Source organism: Maylandia zebra, linkage group LG3 (genome assembly GCF_041146795.1).
Source record: "Maylandia zebra isolate NMK-2024a linkage group LG3, Mzebra_GT3a, whole genome shotgun sequence".
Lineage (NCBI taxonomy): Eukaryota > Metazoa > Chordata > Actinopteri > Cichliformes > Cichlidae > Maylandia > Maylandia zebra.
Window position 1 is genome coordinate 63,755,342 of NC_135169.1, and position 22,085 is coordinate 63,777,426.

The 22,085-nt window shown below is 43.6% G+C and overlaps 1 protein-coding gene across 2 annotated transcripts in view; it reads left to right on the forward strand.

Annotated features, from left to right (window-relative positions):
- The window catches only part of LOC143416635 (uncharacterized), a 37,825-nt gene that overhangs the window by 14,002 nt on the left and 1,738 nt on the right, over positions 1 to 22,085 (forward strand). Inside the window, exons 1-2 of one of the 2 annotated variants that reach the window (XM_076882075.1) lie at positions 12,707 to 14,139; positions 17,695 to 17,800. In XM_076882075.1, coding sequence (XP_076738190.1) covers positions 17,783 to 17,800 — 18 coding nt within the window. In that variant the 5' untranslated portion in view covers positions 12,707 to 14,139; positions 17,695 to 17,782. Of the gene's footprint in view, positions 1 to 12,706; positions 14,140 to 17,694; positions 17,801 to 22,085 lie in introns of those variants that run through there. The other variant, XM_076882076.1, reaches the window with a different exon arrangement.

Genomic DNA, 22,085 nt, shown 5'->3' on the forward strand with positions numbered 1-22,085 from the left:
CACCCGCTGGAGTGCTTGCTGATCGGCCTTGGTGCAGCTGGGGAACCACACTAGAAATCCATACGTCAGAATGCTGCTGATGGCACAGTTGTAGAAGTTCAACATCAGAGATCTGGGAATGTGTGCGCTCCGCAGTCTCCTCAGGTAGTAGAGGCGCTGTTAAAGTGACTGAGTAGATTAGCTAGTGTAACACAAGCACTCTGAGCAACTCTGTGTAGCTAACAGAGGCATTCATGGGTTGATTAAACAAGCTGTGTTTCATGATGCACTAAATAGTGATTTTGCCAGTAAATTACTGGAGGGAACAAATGTAATGTATTTACCAATGCTGTTATTGAATAGAACTGTTTAGCCAGTAAGACACTGCAGAAGACAATGTGATGTGTTTATTGATATGATAAAAGGAGGGATTACTATTGCAAAAAAGGTAATTAGATTACTGTTACTTTCCCGTAAGCATGCTGCGTTACTGCGTTACTAAAACCGCAGCTGTGTGCAGATGAACAATGGATAATCTATCGAGTGTGGAGAGAGTGTGAGCGTGCAGCGTTTAAAGCGTGGAAGCACTGACCTTACTTTGAGTTTGACTCTGTAAAAAGTGACAAAAACATTAGCATCCGCTGTTCACTGCGTGGGAAGACAACATGCTCACTCACTATGTGTTAATGGGCATGCTTATTTATAACTTTGATAAAATGTCATAAAAATAATTCCATGCCAGCTCACCATTGGTGATCAGGTAGTTTCTGTTCCAGTTCCAGTCCCATAAATCATGAAGCTTGCTGCCAGAAAAGCTTCAAATCTCCTTTGAAAGCTGTTTGTGGTCTTGATTGTGGGAGCTTCAGTTGTCTGACTCCAGCTGCCACACAGTGCTCACTGATATCATTTGCAAAAACCCCAGTGTGACAATATTTATCAGTGAAGCAGAAATCAGGAAGTGACGACTTTTCTTTGAACATTTGCTCAGGCTAAGCTGTGCTTTCTACCACAGTTGGGAATTTCCTGGTTTACAACAAATTATTGTGTCAACACCGCATAAGATTTCAAACTACAGGAAAATCACTGGAGTTATAAGAGGCAGACAACGACACACACACCACATGCATGCTGTTGCTATTTATTGTGGATTAACCTGTCAAGGGCAAGAACAAAATAATTCTGCCTCAAATACAGGAAATCATAGCTTTCCTGTATTTCCTCCATTGTTGGCATGCTGGTTAGTGCTGTTGCTCCACAGTAAGAAGGTCCTGGGCTAAATTATCCATGAATGTAAACGGCTGTGTGTTTCTATCTGATAGACTGGTGAGCTGTCCAGGGTGTACCCTGCCTGGTAACCTATCACTTCAGGGTTATTTCCCAGCCCTGCTGCAACCAGGATAGAGATAGGAGGATGGTAGTTGTTGTAGACCCATTCAATTTCAATTGAAGGATTAAAATGTTCCAGGAGCTCAACTTACTCCATCTGAACATGTTTCAATCGTGTTTTATGAACACAACATGCAGGTTTACTGAATATGAAAAGGTTGTGTTGATTTAACTCAGTTGTTTAAGTTTCTGCCAAAGCAAAACCTTTGTGTGCAACCAGTGTCCACTATTGAATCAAGTAAATCCAACATGTTTTTGTCAGTGCAAAAAGGAGTTACGGTGCCTGTATTCCTGCACAATATTGTCCCGGGAGGGAGGAAAACTTTCTGGTGAAGTTTTGGTTGATTTTTGGGTTTTGCTTGACACTAGGTTGATTTTATCAGTGAGGTTTGGATTGTTTTCTTTCTCTAAGAGAGAGAAAGATGGTTTTATGCTTGGACATGTTTGCAATGGGCCCCAGTATTTGTTACTTTATTAGTATTTTATTGGTTGCGTTTGTTTGTGCTTTTGTTACAGTGCACTGAGATAAGAACATCTGAGAGGTGTGATCCACCGCTGGTGATATTTTGGTATTTTGTGAGTTCCCGATTTAACAAATCAGCTCTTTAATCCAGACCTGAGAGGTTGAACTTTAAAGCGCTATAAAATATTCTTACTGGAAACAGTGGCAAAGTGTTTTTCTCCATGATTATAATGGGCTTGGGAGAAATTCACTTATATGTGACATTGATCACATGAGAAGTCCTGAGCCTAAAAGGATTGCAGCGAGTCAATCCAGTCCAAAAACAAGGAGCTGTTTTCCTTTAAAATGATGACGTCATCTTGCTGGTGATGGAGGCTCGAATAGGCTGCGTGTCAGACTCCATTATCAGCAATATCTGGTATGAATGTGTGTGGATGTATGCATGTGACTGGACTGTGACGGACTGACGACTAAAAGTTTAACTGACTTGATACTGAGAAAAAAACGGTGCCGACTTTAGGATTAGTGAATGTCCACAACAATTCACCCAGCCTGTAGAAGAAGGGTGGAGGTTTTGTCTTGCTTTGTTTGTGCAGGAGCAGAAGGATGACAGAGACTAAAGGGGGAGGCTGTAGCTTCACATGAGTGTGAGCTGCAGACTGAACCCTTTGGTTGCTAATGTTGAGTCACTGATGTTTGCATTAAGAAAATTGTGTTTTATTAGCTGTGTTTTAGTTAAGGTATCACATTATATTGTTGGGAATGTTAAATGCTAAAGTGAAGAAAAGCTTTGATTTCACTCATGACTGAACATGTTATTATTAACCATAGCAGGCCACTGTAAAGAGTCAATTAACTGTTATAGAGGAAAAAAAGGCCAAAAACTCTGTTAATACCTATGAATAACAGGCAATGATAGACTTGTCACATTCAAAATAGAGATATGTAATAACAAACACGGGTCCGTGTCATTTAGGTTCTCCATTGAAATAGTCAATCATTTAGAAAAGTAGAATATATATATATATGTCTCAACGCTGTTTCTCAATAATATTAAAAACCTAAAAACTATTGTTGTGGAAGATAGAAGTCACTGTGACAGCCCTCTGACTGTGGAGGACGTTTGTAATCCTATTTCTGCACTTAAGGCCAACAAATCTCCCGGCACAGATGGTTTAACTTAGAGCTGGGCGATAAAACGATAACGATATGTATCGCGATATAACTTTTACTCGATAGAGAAATTAAGCTATCGCAATAGACCTCGCCGCTCTTGTCCTCTTAAAAAAAAAAGAAAAAAAAAAAAAAAAGGTCAGCCAATCCAAATTAAGTAGCGCAGAGCCGAACCAATCACAGCCGCAGCGTCACGTCGCGTGACTTGTTACGTACAGCACAAGTGCCAAGCCGCACGTGTGTTTGTTTGGGAAGCATCCAGCGCGTAATGGAGGAAATGAGTGTGCCGACTAGAAAAATCAACCGAGCGTGACCGAAGAGAAAACAGATGATGGTTCCAATGCCGGAGAGATTGTCGAACGGAAGAGCCATAGAAGTTCCGTAGTGTGAAGGTATTTCGGCTATTTCAAGTCTGACAAAAACAGAGTAGCGTGCACTGTAAATTGTGCCGAAAGCAAGTCTGGAAATACAATAAACTGGTGCATGCGTCACACTGTGCGCCACGTTATTGTTTCGGTGCAATGAATTTCTACAATACTGTTACTGTTAATTCTACTCTCTGCAGTGTTTAAATGCTTACATATACACACAGTTACTGTCCGTCCACACATACGACTCGGTTCTGCTTCTATGCCCCAGCTTTGTTTACTTTTTCCCACCGAGGCTTCTAGACTTCTGATTGGCCAACATTTCTGCACGGTTAGGAATCTAGCTCCACCTTCTGCTTTGGCATGTTCATAGCAGCATTTTCCTTCATTTCTGCCTTTATGTGTGGACGGGATTATTTTTTAAAACGAAAACGGAAAATCTCTGTTTTCAAAAATACCCGTGTACGTGTGGACGTAGCCTCAGTCTCTGACTGGAAGCGCTAATTCGTCATTCGGCTTTTGTCAGACTAAAGTAACTGTTAAAACTGTTTGAAAAGCTAAGCTATACAACAAGGAGAGATTGAGAATTTCCTTTTAGTTCTCAGTTTATTTGATATTGACAAAAGTTAGTCAGTTTTGTCTGTTCTTCTGTAAAACAAACTAAGATTTATTTTTAGAATTAATATTTTGTTTCTAAGTGGAATTGACAATTTAGTAGTCTGTTTCGTTTGTTCTATTTTGAAACTTAAACGCTTTAGCGGCTGCCTTTTGTGTAGTTTGCAATATTTGCCTTTATTTATCTGAAAAAGTCTCATGTTCCTTAAGTACATCTACCCTGTTGAACTTATTATGGGAAATAAATATTTAAATAAAAACAAGCTGCTGATTATTTCACATTTTACTTGTGAGCAACGGCACATTTAAATCTTACAAATATAGTTATTTGGCTTATATCGTGATAGATATCGTTATCGCCTGAAATGAAAAAAACATATCGTGATATGAAAAAATCTCATATCGCCCAGCTCTACAAATCAGCTCTAGTTTAACTGCAGAGTTTTATGAATCATTTTCTAATCTCCTGGCTCCGTTCTTACTGCAGCTTTTCATAGGAAGTGTAGAGAATAACATCCTCCCTCCTACTCTTACTTAGGGTCTCATAACACTTATTCCAAAGCCAAACAAAGACTTACTTCTTATTGATAATTGGAGACCCATCTGTCTGCTCAATGATGACTATGAGATTATGGCTTTAGTACTTGCTAACAGAATGAAAGAGTTCTTGGACACAATTATCGATGAGACACAATCAGGCTTTATGGGAAACAGACACCTTTCTAAGAACATGAGACTGGTTTTAGATCTACTTGATCTGATTTGGTATCTGACTATAGCTTCATTCTCTTCCTGGATTTTTAAAAGGCTTTTGATACAATTGAACATCAATTTATTTTCCACTCTTTGGAAAAATTTGGCATTTTTCTGTAAAGCTATCAAAACCTTGTACACGAATGGCAATAGCTCAATTAAAATGATTAAGACTCCACCCTGAGATTTGACCTGTTATACAAGGAATCAGCACAGCTGATAAGGAGCTCATCATCAGCCAGCTAGCTGATGACACCACACTCTTCTTGAAGAATGCAAATCAAATCCGTCCAGCCCTTAGTGTTATTAGTGATTTCTCTGAGGCATGTTAATACTTTTAGCTATTTTATATCCATAAATCAATGGCGTGTCCAGCGGGGTGGCCTGGGGGGGCACAGGCCACCCCCCCAACCAGACTGGCCACCCCAGGTGCCACCCCAAAGGTAAAACAATAAAATTCAATCAAATATCAAATGTACGATTATGTTTTCACGGTGAAGCTCAGATATCCGAGTGTAAGTGAATGCAGCATCGGCTTCTGCGCTATGCGCATCACATTAGCAAAGGTAGGCGAGCCAAGCACGAAGGACAACACTGCAGGAAACAATTTTTCGGTGAAAGAAAATGAGGACAGAATAAATGTCCCGGTAAGTAATATTAAGTTTGTTGAGTTTAGTAAACTTCAGTGAAATTAGAATCCCAAGGAAAAAATAACACTTAAAGAATTTTTGCAGCCGTCGAATATTTCAGACAGTATGCTACTGAGGGCAGCTAACATAAGAGTTATGAGTTATAAGATGCAGGTCGATGTGTAAAAATAAGTCAGTTGTTTGGTGGTGGCTATGGCAGGGCTTCCACAGAGGCCAGCAGGTGGATGAGGGAAGGGGAGGCAGGAGGAGAGCCCCGAGGCGGCCACCAGTCCGAGTGTCAGGTGAACTGAACTTCAGGTAAGAGGTTATGACCTGCAGTCTATCTGGGTCAGATATAAACTAAGTTTAGGTGGAGTTTATTTTTGTTGTGCTGACTTTTTACCCTCAGTTGCAATAACTCGTACTGCGTTCTAGCCAGCTTGATGGAGTTTTTATACAGCTGGGTGGGTGCTATGATGTTACTGATAGTGAACTTTATTTTATTCATGCCAACGGCTCCTTAAAAAAATGGAATGGTCCCTCATTCAGAGAAAATATTACACGTTTCGTATTGAGCTGAGAAGAGACGCAGTTTGTCCTGGACTTTAGCTAGAATGGAAAAAGACACAAAGCTGGAGTTATTCTGTCTTTATGCTGCACAGCTGCCTCTTCTCTCATTCTCTCACCCTCTCTCTCCTGTTGCTACTTCAATCATGAAACTGATCAATGATCAGCTGATCGGCTTTTCTCTCTCATTTATTTATCGCCCACTTTGCTGGTCATGATGTCGGTTTGTATATGTGGTGAGAGGGAAACATGAAGATGAAACCAGGAGATGTCCTTACTGAATCATCAGAGCTGAACAGGTGATGGAGAAACAGGTTTACCTTTTAGGTCACATGAATGAGTTGAAGGGAAGTTATGAACTGTTTCTGAGAGACAAATAACACCAGGATCCTTTTCTATGTAGCTGACAGCTGGTAACTGTGCAGGGGTGGATCTAGCAAATTTTTGCCAGGGGGCCAGGTAGGGCATTAACAGGGAAAGGGGGCACAAAGAAATACTTTTCTTTCTTATTCTCATTTAAAATATCTAGCTTTTATTAAATAATTATCTAAATCTTACAACCAAAGTTTTTATCTGACGTAAAATGTATAGAAATCATACATATACCAACAAAACTGTACATCACTGTCACAACAGGGTTTGTTTTCATTCAAAGGCTTTATGGCTTTAATACCTGGTGGGCCGGTCTCTAGTCAAAATGCCCGATTTTCTGTCCCAGTCCAGCCCTGCAGGTTAATACTGGCAGTGTCACCATGCCAGCTGACTGTATTTCATCATCAGCCAGTGTTGTTCTTTATCAATATTACCAAAGTTTACCATAAGGAAGCAAAGAAAGTATTTACTTGCTTTCAGGTTTTATTCAAATATTAGTCTTTTCATTTGTTTCCCCACTTTTTCCCTGTTTCAAAATCAAACACCAGTTTGTGAGAAGATTATCTTCTTTTTTTAATAGGCAGAAAAAGTTTTGCATTGGCATTGGCTAATTTGTCAATTGTTTGCTACAAATGTTCGTATTTTAATATTAAAAAATGTTTTTGCCCAAAACATATGTGCACTATATGTCAGTAAAAACACTATGCAAATATTGCTGTCCTTGAATGCTGAGTAAACACTGACAAAGCACTGATTGTATCTCTTGTACTTTATCAACGCAGTATCTAAAAACTTTGCACCGGAGTGGTTAAAATCTCATTCTAATAAGAGTTAAAAGCGCATTCGGTTATTAGGTTTACAGGATTATTGAATTATGGTTAATGGTTGGTAGAATTTTTTTTAAACATTATCTGCCAATTACATCTGCCACCCTTCTCCAAATCTGTGCCCCTACCTGGCCCCCCCAACAAAAGTTTTCTAGACACGCCACTGCCATAAATGTAAGTTTATTAATAAAACACCATATTTCTGCCGTTTTATAAGGATATGAATTGTACATACAATCAATTTCAGACTCAACCAACAAAAAGCCTCTCAGAACAATATTTATATTGTAACAGTTGCTATTGTAATGCAGTGTATCACCACATGACGGCGCCTCCTGTCTCACGACTGGTGTCTCCCCCTTTTTGTTCTTCTTCGCACTCCTCCTGTAATGGATGCTCCCGTGTGTACGCGGACTAGTGTGCTCTTTAGTAATGTGTGGTAGAGGTAGCACTTTTATTTTTGATATTGTAAATAAATGAGTACTTTTTGGAAAGTCAGAAGCTGTTGCTCATTCGCTATCCACCTGCACACCTCCGCGGCTGGCTTCATCTCCACTGCACGTTACAACTGGCGCCCGAACTTTTTCCCCTTGGACTTCAGACGATTTTTGCATCCCGCCGAGGATTCTTCTCTTCTAGCATGTGAACTGTCTCGGAAATCCCCCCAGTTTTGCGGACGCTCGGACGTTTTCTCCCGCCATGGCCGCAGCCTCAGCTCAGGTGGGACCCGACTAATTTCTGGATACCGTGGTGTGCCGCTGCTCCGCTTGGGAGAAAGAAAAAGAGAGAAGCTGACTCCGCGACGCGAATGGACTCCGTGGATTTGTTATTTGTTGTTGGTTTCGTCTTCTAAGGATTAATTCTTCTGTGGAGAGCCTGGACATGAACATTTCTGCTGGCTTTTCATTCCCCTTTCCCTCTGCTGAGACTGACTGTAGCACATTTAAGTGATAGCTTGGCCGACTACAACCGTTGGTGCTGGTCTTCGGCTCAGTATAACGAAACGACTTAAAACTAATCTTGCATTGAGCTCTAGTGTTGCAGACATGCTATTGTAATAACATGGTTCTGATCACTCCAGTCTAATTTCAGTTGTTGGGCGAAATTTTATGTGGTTTTTCTAAATTTAATCTTTAACGCATTTTTGCTGTTTTGTCTTTCTAGTCTGACCTAACTGACTCTTTTACTGCTATATCAATAACTGCGCTGTGCCCTGGAGCGGCTTAATTTTTTTGAAATCGCAATGGCACACTGCCCAGACGACTCTGACTCAGACATGGAACTTACCTCGTTACCTATGTGCCAGATAGTTGAAAATGTGACTCCTAGCCTTAGCCAACAAGTGGTGGAGTTAAGAACTGAGGTGAATAAGCTTAGTGATTGTTTACGTGACTCACTGAACATACAGCAGAGTTTACTAAGGCAGTGGGACCAACTCATAACGGGGAACTCTCCCCCTCCTGCAGTCCCACAGTCTCCTGTTTTCCCAATGGCCACATCGACACCTCATGTTCATGTGATGGACAAAACTGAACCCACCAACAGTACCAATCCATTCCTGCCCAGCAACCCATTCCAACCTACAAATCCTTTCCTCCCATCTCACTCACTTGAACTCAGCAGCACTTCCAGAGTGATTGCGGCAGCTTTACATCACGCAAAGCTGGAGCCTCCTGTGTATGCTGGGGACGGAAAAGTGCAACCTGAGGACTGGTTAAATGCAGTTGGCACAAACAAAGCCTCATTGAACCTAACTGATGGGCAATTGCTAAACGAACTGCCACACTTTCTTGCAAAAGAGCCTGGGAAATGGTTCAAGGCACTGAGCTCCCACATCACATCATGGGCTCAATTCTGTCAACTGTTTAAGACAGTTTTTCTGCCCTCCGACAACCAAGAACGCATCCTGAGAGGAATTTTGGATCGTGTTAAGGCTCAGGACGAGCCGCTCCCAACCTTTGTCGCCCACATGTTGAGTGAGTTTGACAAACTGAAGAGCCCCCCACCTGAAAAAGACAGAATTGACCTAATTAGTAAACATGCTCTCGAAAAATACAGAGTTGCCCTGTATGGCGTCACTTCTGTAATGGACTTGCTGCTACGTGCTCATGAGCTTCACTCAGTGCTTGGACCACAAAGACCACAGCCTGCTTTATGTAGCAAAGACAACTATAAGCCTGAACCTTACTGCTTCAAATGCTCTCAGCCAGGGTTCACTACAAGCACCTACCCAAACTGTAACACCCAACCTCATTTGCCACAACGAGCCTCGAACACCGCTAGGCATGGCCCAGTCCAGCCATTGCCAGCACCTGGCCCCTCTGACCCTGGCCATGAAAAGGTGGAATTAAGCAGCACCACATCCCAGCCACAATACAGGCAGTCGGGATACTACAGAGGGGGGGAGGACATTTCACAGAGGCCAACCTTCCCCCAATTACTAACGGAGCCTCACACGCCCGATTCACTACAGGGTGGACACAGTCTTGGACACTTGGAAGACAATTTTTCACAAGTCCACTGGAATACCCCACTAAGAACGAAAGTGAACTTCAATGCTTCATCTGTGGATGCCACCCTCGACACGGGTGCTTCCCTCTCAGCTGTACGAACAGATCTCATTCAAGTAAATGACTCTTACCCTAGAAACACAAGTGAGTGGAATGGTCCTGCAGTTAACCTCGCCAATAATGCTCCCTGTATCCCTGTTGGTGTTATTTGGCTCAATATTGGATTCATGAACAAGAACTTTTACCAGCGTTTTGCCATAATACCAGATTTGTCCTCTCCTTTCATTCTGGGAATGGATTTTATGGCAAGAGCTTCTGTTTCTATTCACATTCCCACTAGAACAGTCTACATTGAGGACATCCCCTGCCCACTCGCAGACAATGAAGAGGACCTTCAAAATGATTACTCACATTCACCTGGAACACTGATGTCTTTGGACTTGGTTCGCTCAGACTTAACAGCCAAACTGTCTGAAGCAAGTCTCTCAGAGAACAACAAGGATGCTTTACTAAATCTGCTCAGCAAGTTTAGCTCCTTGTTTGATGGTCAACTTGGTCGAACGGCTCTCACTGAGCACGCCATAGAGACTGGCAATGCAACACCTGTCAAACTCCCACCCTATCGCACGTCACCTGCTAAGAAACGTGTGATTGAAGAACAAGTGCAACAAATGTTGAAGGACAACATCATTGAACCTTCCACAAGCCCTTGGGCAGCTCCTGTAGTCATTGTAAATAGAGCGGCCACGGAACCAAGGTTTTGTGTGGACTTTCGAGGGCTCAACCAAGTTACCCGAAAAGACTCTTATCCCCTGCCTCGTGTAGATGAGTCTTTGGACTTTCTGGCAAGAGGAAAGTTTGTCTCGACATTGGACTTAGCGCGAGGCTATTGGCAGGTTGCTGTAGCAGAGGACTCGAAGCCTAAAACTGCCTTCATCTCTCACTGCGGTCTCTTCCAGTTTCGGGTGCTGCCCTTTGGGCTCTGCAACGCACCTGCAACTTTTCAGAGACTCATGAACTCTGTGCTTGCTGGCCTCATTTACAAAACGTGCGCAGTCTACCTGGATGACATTGTTATCGCCTCACCTACCTTTGAACAGCACTTAGTGGATCTTGAGGAGGTGCTGGGCAGACTCCAGGCTGCTGGCTTGTCATTGAAGCTCAAAAAGTGCCAATTCTGCCTCGATGAATTCACCTTTCTCGGGTACCGCATCACATCATCAGGTGTTAAGCCCGATCCGGACAAAGTAAAGGCGGTTAAGGAGTTTGATACCCCAACCTCAGTGAAACACGTCCGTCAGTTCCTTGGCTTGACTGGCTATTATCGACGCTTCATTCAGAATTATGCCCGCCATGCCGAACCTCTTCACGCCATCACCAGAAAGGACAATGCTTTCCACTGGGACGACAGCTGTCGAAGGGCCATGGACACTTTGAAGGATCATGTCACATCAGCCCCGATCCTGTCATTTCCAGACTTCAACCGTCCCTTTTCCATTCACGCCGATGCATGTGACATTGGTCTTGGGGCAGTGTTGATGCAAAAGGATGACATGGGTCGTGAGTACGTTGTGGCTTTTGCTAGTCGCTCCCTTCACAAAGCTGAACTCCCCTACTGCACTTCAGAGAAGGAGTGCCTCGCTGTGATATGGGCTCTGGAACACTTCCGCCCATATGTTGAAGGTGTTCATGTTACTATCTTCACTGACCACAACAGTCTCAGGTGGCTCATGTCTCGTCAAAACCCAACGGGCCGACTCGCCCGCTGGTCACTTCGTTTGCAGGACTTTGATTTCACAATAGTGCACAAACCTGGTGCACAGAACAAAGTTCCCGACGCACCCTTTGCCTCTGACCTGTGACAGGCCGACTGATCTTTTACCAGATCATGCTGTTATGGGCAGCCTGAACATTCGTACTCTGCCCCCCGACATTCTGGCTGACCGTTCACAATTCAGACAGCTGCAGTTAGACGATCATGTTACAGGTCCACTCCTCAGAGACATTGAAGCAGACTCTCTGAACAGCTCGGACAATGCCACCTTGTTACAGTATGTTGTGTATGACTCTCTTTTGTATCACAGAGAACCCAAGTCCACATGTGCTTTGCACCCTTTGAAAGAGCTGAAACTGTTTGCCCCTACTTCCATGAGAGGCACCTTGCTGGACTATTACCATGACCACCCCACAGCAGGTCACTTGGGTGTTTCTAAGACATTGGCTAGACTGCGTTTTAGGTTTTTCTGGCCCAAAATGGCAGCTGATGTGAAACGCTATGTGATTTCATGCTCAGTGTGCCAACTCACCAAGCCAAGTCAGAAAAAAGCAGCCGGTCTTATGGTTCCCATTGTCCCCCAGAAACCCTGGGAGTATGTGGGTGTGGATTTTGTTGGGCCACTTCCCCGCACCCCCACTGGTAATGCTTATTTGATCGTGTTTGTTGACTATTTGACTAAATGGGTTGAAGCCAGTGCTGTCAAAGAAGCTACATCTCAGGTAGCAGCTGGTAAATTCGGCACTGACATTTTTGCTAGGCATGGTACACCCACTTACCTCATTTCTGACAGAGGGTCTCCTTTTGTGAGTGAGCTTTTTGAACATGTTGTTTCTGCCTTAGGCTCGGTGCACAGACTCACTACGGCATATCACCCTCAGACAAATGCTACTGAACGCGTCAACCGGACTCTGAAAACTGCAATCCGCGCTTATGTAGGTGATAAGCACACATCATGGGACAAGTTTCTCCCTCAGATTTGCTTTGCTCTGCGCACCGCCTCCCATGACAGTACAGGTATGACTCCTGCCATGATGCTTTATGGTCGTGAGTTAGACACCCCGCTTGACCTTATCACTCAGCCTTCTACAGCAGGTGTTGATGAACCGGGTGTGCCTTACCCTGAGACTCTGAGAGCCTCCCTGCAGGAAGCTCACGACCACGCCAAAGCAGCTTTGGACTATAGCCATGACAGACAAAAACATTACTATGACTTGAGACATCGACATGCCACGTTTCGTGTTGGTGACCTTGTGAGAGTTAAGACGCACCCCAGGTCAGGCGCTCAGTCTAACTTTACTGCTAAACTTGCACCACTGTTTCAGGGACCATTGTGTGTATCTCAGAGACTCAGTGATGTTAATTACAGGCTCACTTGGGTGGACTCCGGTGTGGATGCAGGTGTTTATCATGTTGTGAACATGCAACCGTTCCATACCTGGGACTCTCTCACTTCCAAAGAACATTCTGTTTCATTGCCTGCTGAGAGAGAGACCGCAGAGGGTCTGAAGTCTGACTCTCAGGCCCACCCTGGCCCCCCTGCAGACACTGACATTGACTCTGAGCCATTCCCCTTTGATTTACCGGACATTGACTCTTCTTCTGGTGTGGGCGCTGTTCCAGAGAGTGTTTCACCCAGATCTGTTCAGCACCCAGCTGCTGGTGGACATTACAATCTCAGGCCCAGACGTTGCCCCAGAGTTACGTCTGGCTGGAGCAACAAAAGATGGACTAATGATTTTCACACAACCAGGCTTGATCTGAAGTGAAATGTTTTGGTTAAACCTGTTTGATGCTGTCTTGTTGCATTGCTACTTTGAGTCATGATATGTAGATGTTTCTGTTTGCTCTACTTAATCCAGTTTTATAGATCTTTCGTGCGTTAAGGTTCATTCTTGGCATTTACTTAGAAAAAAAAGAACAAAAGAAAAAAGTGAAAAAAACTAAGAAAACTGATTTTCCACTGTACATATTCGTCTTATTTTCACCAATTTCATTTTTAAATGGTCTTTTGCCCTGTGTGTGTGCACCAATCTTAGCTGTAACCTCTATGTATAGGGTACTGTTAGGTGTGGTGTGTGCTTTTTCAGCTGTGTACGGCTGAGGACAGCCTTTTTCTCACCAGGGGGGACTATGTAACAGTTGCTATTGTAATGCAGTGTATCACCACATGGCGGCGCCTCCTGTCTCACGACTGGTGTCACCCCCTTTTTGTTCTTCTTCGCACTCCTCCTGTAATGGATGCTCCCGTGTGTACGCAGACTAGTGTGCTCTTTAGTAATGTGTGGTAGAGGTAGCACTTTTATTTTTGATATTGTAAATAAATGAGTACTTTTTGGAAAGTCAGAAGCTGTTGCTCATTCGCTATCCACCTGCACACCTCCGCGGCTGGCTTCATCTCCACTGCACGTTACAATATGTTGATTTTTTTCGCCTACTCATATCATCATTTTTTTACTCCTGGTTCTGTATGTTCATGTTCTGTTCTTTTGTAAACTTCATCTGTTTGTATGTTGTATACTCATTGTGTTTCAATAAAGTTCGATTTAAAAAAAGGTACGTTCTAAACGAAGCTTCAGACGTCACTGATCACGTGACTCTGGCCAAACGAATCAAGCCTCGACACGGTGCTTCTGAAGCAGCGCGTTGATCTTTCTGACACACGCACCGGAGCGTCAGCTTCAAGCGGACCATCACTACGTCTCACATCTAAAGGTGTCAAGGTAACTTTGAACTGAGTTCAGTCAATCTGGAGTTTTTCCAAGTTTTCTGTTGCTCTCTGTGAGAGAAGAGCGTTAAAGGCGGGGCTCTCCAGAGTCCAGCAAAACAGGAAACCACAGCTGGGTGTGTGTAAGTGTGCAAACCAATAGAATGCATCGTGGTGGGGGGGTGGGGGGCATCACGGGCAAGAAAAAAATAAAATAATCGGTCGTACCCATGCTTCCCCGACGTCATGCCAGCGCATATTGGGAAATTCGTAGGCACCGATCGGTTTTCTATCAGCCATTTGCTGGGAGTAAGGGCACCCTCCGTTTGCGAGGTGCGCCTGCTGCTGGCGGCACAGGGAGGAGAGGGCGGGGCGGCGGGGAGTCTCTGGCTGGCTGGAGCGGCATCTAATAACCAACTCACAAAACAAAATAAAAACAACACAACAAACAGATATTATGATACAGACTTATAATCTGCACCGATGTTTTTTCTAAATTCTATAAAGTGAGTGCGAGACGACGAGGCTGCAGTTACAGCGGTGCAAGTAAACAAACAATAAATACAGTGGGGCAAAAAAGTATTTAGTCAGCCACCGATTGTGCAAGTTCCCCCACTTAAAATGATGACAGAGGTCAGTAATTTGCACCAGAGGTACACTTCAACTGTGAGAGACAGAATTAAAAAAAAAATCCATGAATTCACATGGTAGGATTTGTAAAGAATTTATTCGTAAATTAGGGTGGAAAATAAGTATTTGGTCACCTCAAACAAGGAAAATCTCTGGCTCTCACAGACCTGTAACGTCTTCTGTAAGACGCTTTTCTGTCCCCCACTCGTTACCTGTATGAATGGCACCTGTTTGAACTCAGCATCTGTATAAAAGACACCTGTCCACAGCCTCAAACAGTCAGACTCCAAACTCTGCCATGGCCAAGACCAAAGACCTTTCGAAGGACACCAGGAAAAGTATTGTAGACCTGCACCAGACTGGGAAGAGTGAATCCACAATAGGCAAGCAGCTTGGTGTGAAAAAATCAACACTGGGAGCAATCATCAGAAAATGGAAGACATACAAGACCACTGATAATCTCCCACGATCTGCGGCTCCATGCAAGATCTCATCCCGTGGGGTCAAAATGATCATGAGAACGGTGAGCAAAGATCCCAGAACCACACGGGGGGACCTGGTGAATGACCTGCAGAGAGCTGGGACCAAAGTAACAAAGGTCACCATCAGTAACACACTACAACGGCAGGGAATCAAATCCCGCAGTGCCAGACGTGTTCCGCTGCTGAAGGCAGTGCATGTCCAGGCCCGTCTGAAGTTTGCCAGAGAGCACATGGATGATACAGCAGAGGATTGGGAGAATGTCATGTGGTCAGATGAAACCAAAGTAGAACTTTTTGGTATAAACTCAACTCGTCGTGTTTGGAGGATGAAGAATACTGAGTTGCATCCCAAGAACACCATACCTACTGTGAAGCATGGGGGTGGAAACATCATGCTATGGGGCAGTTTTTCTGCCAAGGGGACAGGACGACTGATCCGTGTTAAGGACAGAATGAATGGGGCCATGTATCGTGAGATTTTGAGCCAAAACCTCCTCCCATCAGTGAGAACTTTGAAGATGAAACGAGGCTGGGTCTTCCAACATGACAATGATCCAAAACACACCGCCCGGGCAACAAAGGAGTGGCTCCGTAAGAAGCATTTGAAAGTCCTGGAGTGGCCTAGCCAGTCTCCAGACCTCAACCCCATAGAAAATCTGTGGCGGGAGTTGAAAGTCCGTGTTGCTCGGCGACAGCCCCAAAACATCACTGCTCTCGAGAAGATCTGCATGGAGGAATGGGCCAAAATACCAGCTACTGTGTGTGCAAACCTGGTAAAGACCTATAGTAAACGTTTGACCTCTGTTATTGCCAACAAAGGTTATGTTACAAAGTATTGAGTTGTATTTTTGTTATTGACCAAATACTTATTTTCCACCCTGATTTACGAATAAATTCTTTACAAATCCTACCATGTGAATTCATGGATTTTTTTTTTTCACATTCTGTCTCTCACAGTTGAAGTGTACCTCTGGTGCAAATTACTGACCTCTGTCATCATTTTAGGTGGAGGAACTTGCACAATCGGTGGCTGACTAAATACTTTTTTGCCCCACTGTATAAGAAGAGTAAGAAAATAAATCTACACTTTAGGACTCGGGGTAAAGGATCAATAACAATTTAAATTTATAATTTACAGTTTGATGATTTAAAGTCTCACACAACCCGTCAAAAGGGGTGGGGCCTTCTGCTTCCAAGTAGAGCGCATTTCATTTATAATGATGTAAATCCAAGCCCATCATGGATTCACCATCTGAATCCTGGGTTGTGTGAAATCCCAGAAATCAACCTTAGACAAAGTGAATCTGTGAACTAAGGTGTAGGTCTGTTAGGTTAATTGTGCTGATCCTCGGGTTGGGGGATTTGTGTTTGTACTGGAGCGCAAAATTCAAACCAATGGAAGATGGACAACAAAAGTTCAAAGCCATCAGGTGCTCAGGTTAGAAAAAAGAGAAAAGATGCAGGTAAGCAGACGTGTGATTGGATAATGGCAGCTCATCCTGAACCAATCAGACTAAACTCCAAACAATACATTATGTTACAGATTTTAATATTAATTAGTCATTGTTACTTGTTGATTTGTCCTTTTCTCATTGTGTGACGAATTATGACGACTGTTTGGTAGCTGTTATTGTCTCTCTCTCTCTCTTCATGTGTGTTTCTCTGGTGAAACAATAGTTTTGTGTTAATGTTAGGGCGGCACGATTTTGCATAAAATGAGAATCACGATTTTTTGGCTTAGAATTGAGATCATGATTCTGTCATAACAATAAATAAACATAAAACAACAAATGTCTCACGTTTTGTTGTTGCAGCAAAATGTTGTCCTGCTTGAAATTCCGTCTCCACCGTTGCTCGACGCTGCGTGTACAGAGCAGGTAGTGCGACAATAGAAAAATAGTTGCGGGACGGCACTGTGTAGCGTTTGTCTAGGGTGTTGATCGTTTTCCTAAATCCCTCGTTTTGCACAGTGTTGATGGAGCCATATCTTTGGTCAGGTGATAAGTGATAGCCTCCGTAATGTCTTTGTGCCTGCGGGAGTTCGACGTGTATAGGGAAGCGCTGTATAAGGTTCCCGTTATTGATGTTTGGGTGGTTGACCGGGACGGATTTTCTCCTGTCACTTTCTCGTCATCCCTGACGTGCCCTCAGTGTGCGTGGACTTCCCCTGCACAGAAGGCAACTACAAATGCTGTGAATGCTAAATAAACAGAAACAAATGATCCCTGTTGTCTTTGCTTGATGATTGGTTTGAGTCTTGACAATCCACATTGCTGGCGTTGCATCTTTCAATGGCAGCAATGGCAGGTATCAGTGCTCAAACCTTTTGTGTTTGTTTCCAACAAGTTGCCCACCTCGGGAAACAAAAATGTGTTCTTTTACTTGTCAGATGAACATATGAGACACTTTGACTCTTCAGTGCAGTGTGGAGCCTAACAAAGATCTGTTTTGTGTCCCAGCTGATCAGCAGGAGGAGGAGAGTCTGACGGAGCAGCAGAGGAACATTTTCAGCTACTTGGACTCAGCTCAGCCACTACAGAGGAAACAATGAGCTCAACACAGAAGGTGACAGACAGAGCAGGACCATATGACCAAAGATATTTATCACCATATACATTTGAATATTTGCCATAACGATGTAGCTGACGATATAATTGACACCAGACAAAATACTTTACAGCTGCACAACTTTATTAAAAACCCATCAATGTATTTTCACTGAAACAAGCAGCTGTTGTTTATGTGCATTAAAGTTATATAAAAATGTAACAGTGCAAATGCAAATTCCTCGCTGACAGTTTAACCAAAAGGCGTTTCCAGTGGAAACTGGCCAACACATCCTGAGCATAACCATGTATAATATCCACTAAACTTCAGAAGAGGTTATACAGTCGTGGCCAAAAGGTTTGAGAATTGCATAACTATTGGAACCTGGAGAAGTTGCTGCTTAAGTTTTTATAATAGCATTTTGCCTGCACTCCAGAATGTTATGAGGAGTGATCAGATGAACTGCATCATCCTTCTTTGCCATGAAAACTAACTTAATCCCCAAAAAGCCTTACCACTGCATTTCATTGCTGTCATCAAAGGACCTGCTGAGACCATTTCAGTGATCATCTTCTTAACTCAGGTGAGAATGTTGGCGAGCACGAGGCTGGAGATCATCATGGCTGTATCCCGATTCAGGTTCTGCAGCTTTAAAGTCCTCAAGGGCCGCGTACTCAAAGACCGCTAAGGCCGAAGTGCGAGGCTCGTAGGCTCGTGAAATGGGACGTCTAGCCTCCGTCGCGCTGCCCAGGTTGCCTAGCAACCATGATACTAACAGCTGGAAACGTTTCATACAGCTTTGTTTGACAGAAATGAAGGAGAACATATTTAGTTCATTTGTTTCTACATGAGCTCTGTGTGATTTGATGAGTATCTGAGGCTGAGACCACAGGACTGTGAAACATGATTGTTGGGCTTCATTTCTGTGCTGCTGGCTCTTCCTCCTCCTCTTCCTCACACACTGCTGAATTTGTTCTGGTGGATCATCAGGGGTGCAAAGCCTCACAGATGATGTGCAGCAGTGGGTCCCTCAGTCTGTCCTCACTCTGGACACTTGCAGTCGTCACACATGGAAATCAAATGTGTGATAAGCTGCAGGATTCAAACACAAGTGTAACTTATAAACACATGTTCATACTTTTATTCCACAATCAGAGAGAAAGAAACAGAGAGAGAGTGCAGGACAGACACAGGTGACAGTCTCAGGTGTACACACTGCTACACAACAGCACCAGAGAAGCAGGATTTAGTGTTTGTGTTATTACGAGTGTAAACAAGAAGAGTTCCAGATGGTGCAGTGGACACATGTGTGACTGCTGTGATTAAAGCATCTTTCTTTCAGCTTAACGAGTGAACCGTCAGCTCGTTCAAACACACGTTAAAGTGCGTTTGGCTCGACACCACCGAACAGAGGCAGCAATATAACACAGCTAACATTAACAGTCAAAGTCAACTTTATTTGTCAATTCTACCACATGTACAGGACATACAGAGAATAGTAATTTCGTTACTCTCAAACCCTAGATGAAATAGCAAAAGAACATTTAAATATAAGAGAGTGATTAAGAAATGCAAGTAAAATAATTAAAAAGTAAAAATTTAAATAAATACAATACGATTATACCAAGAAAGCTATACAATATACAATATACAATAGTCAAGTAAGGGTAAATGACATTGAGTGTAAACCAGGCAGAGTAGTGCAAATAGGCAAATAGTGCAACTGGAGATTTAGTAATGTACGGTAAGAGATAGTGTAACACAAAGTCTTATGAGGTAATGGCAGTCCACTGCTCCACAAAGTGACTGGTAACTGGTGCAGGCCAGTGAGTGAGTCAGAGAGTGTGTGTGTGTGTGACAGAGTTCAGTGAGACCATGGAGGAGAGAGGGGAGAGGGGGCAGAATCGGGAGGGAGTTAAGCTTCCTGACAGCCTGATGGATGAAGCTGTCCTTCAGCCTGCTGGTCCTGGCCTGGAGACTCCACAGTCTCCTCCCTGACGGCAGCAGCTTGAAGAAGCTTTGCATTGGGTGCGTGGGATCAGCCGCTATGCAAAGGGCTTTTTTAGTGAGACGGGTGCTGTAAATGTCCTGGAGGGAGGGGAGAGAGACACCAATGATCCTCTCTGCAGCTCTCACTATGCGTTGGGGGGTTTTATGACAGGACGCATTGCAGGCTCCAAACCACACAGTGATGCAGCTCGACAGGACGCTCTCGATGGTGCCTCTGTAGAAAGTGTACATGATGGGGGCTGGTGCTCCTGCTCTTCTTAGTTTGCGGAGAAAGAAGAGACGCTGCTGTGATTTCTTGGCCAGTGCTGTGGTGTTGTACGTCCAGGAGAGATCCTCTGTGATGTGCACACCCAAGAACTTGGTGCTGCTCACTCTCTCCACAGACAATGGTCAGAGGAGCATGTTGGGTGTGCATTCTCCTGAAGTCCACAACAATCTCCTTCGTCTTCTCCACATTCAGAGAGAGATTGTTGTCAGCACACCACGTGGCCAGGCATCTCACCTCACTTCTGTAGTCGGTCTCATCCCTGTTGCTAATGAGACCCACCACCGTTGTGTCGTCCGCAAACTTGATGAAGAGGTTGGAGCTGTATGATGGAGTGCAGTCATGGGTCAGCAGAGTGAAGAGGAGGGGGCTCAGCACGCATCCCTGCGGGGCCCCCGTGTTTAAAATGATGGTGCTGGATGTATTACTGCCGACCCGTACTGCTTGAGGTCTTCCGGTGAGGAAATCCAACAGCCAGTTGCACAGTGAGGTGTTGAGCCCCAGCTGGACCAGTTTTTGAGTGAGCTGTTGGGGGATTATAGTGTTGAATGCTGAACTGAAATCTATGAACAGCATTCGAGTGGAGTGCAGTGGAGATGGCATCATCGGTTGAGCGGTTGGGCCGATACGCAAACTGGAAGGGATCCAGGGAGGGGGGCAGGACAGTCCTGATGTGTTGCATGACTAGTCGTTCGAAGCACTTCATCAGGATGGGAGTAAGTGCAACAGGACGGTAGTCATTAAAGCAGGAGGGAGATGACTTTTTTGGAACCGGAATGATTGTGGTGGCTTTAAAACATGTGGGGACGACAGCCTGGATGAGTGATATGTTGAAGATGTCTGTGAAGACATCAGTGAGTTCCACTGCACAGTCTCTCAGTACACGACCAGGAATGTTGTCAGGACCCGGAGCTTTACGTGCATTGATCCTGCTGAGGGATCTCCTCACGCTGTCCGGGGACAGAGTCATCACCTGGTCACCAGGAGGGGGTGGGGTCTTCTGTGCAGTGGTGCTGTTTTGGACTTCAAAGCGAGCAAAGAAAGTGTTCAGCTCGTTCAGCAGGGGGATAGTGCTATCACAGGTCTGTGGTGGTGCAGTGAATCCTGCTTGTGCCGTGATGTTCAGGACTGCAAACCGAGCAGCATCACTGACTTTCAGCTTGTTGTGTTTGTGGATATATGACTGACTTTAATTATCCACAAAATCATCACATTCTCTGTCAGATGAAGGTCGACTATTGAACGGCGTATATTTTAAAGGCTTTAAAAGCAAGTTAACGCTGAAAGTACAAACATCACTAATGTCACATAACTCTGCCGACAAGGCATAGCTATGGCTATGAAATGCTCTTTGTGTATCACTTCTTCATTATGAAAGATGTCATTAATGCACTAGTAATGTCTCATCTGGAGTATTGTTCAATCATTTGGTCAGCAGCTAATAAGACAGATCTTAACAGACTTCAGTTAGTCCAGAATAAGGCGTCCAGATGTGTGAAGATGTTCATACTATACTAATATTGATCAAATGCATAATAACCTTTCTTGGCTTCCTGTACAGGCTAAAATATTCTCTGGCTTACTTGTAGTTCTAAAGAAAGCAATTCTGTTAAACACACCACATTTATTCTGCTCATATTACACAGTTTTCAACAAGCTGCAATTTAGTAAATGCTCGAGTTAAAAGTAACGTTTTGTAAAACTGTTACATTTAGAGCAACTTTTAAGTGGAATAAGTTGCCTTAAAAAATTAGAGAATTATTCAAAACTTCAATGAACACTTAAAAGCCGATTTACAGAGCTTTCAGTTGTTGTAAATATTGTAAGACATGATTTGTTTTTGAAATTTGTGTAATGTGCCTCAATGTTATTGATATTATTATTATTATTATTGATTGCTTATATTTGAACAATTGTGAAACCTCACTGTGGATGTAAGAGTGAAATTATGTGGATATCTTGAATCCACTTTATTGTGTAATATTTTATGTGAGTATTTGACGGAAGACGAGCAACATCTGTTGTGGA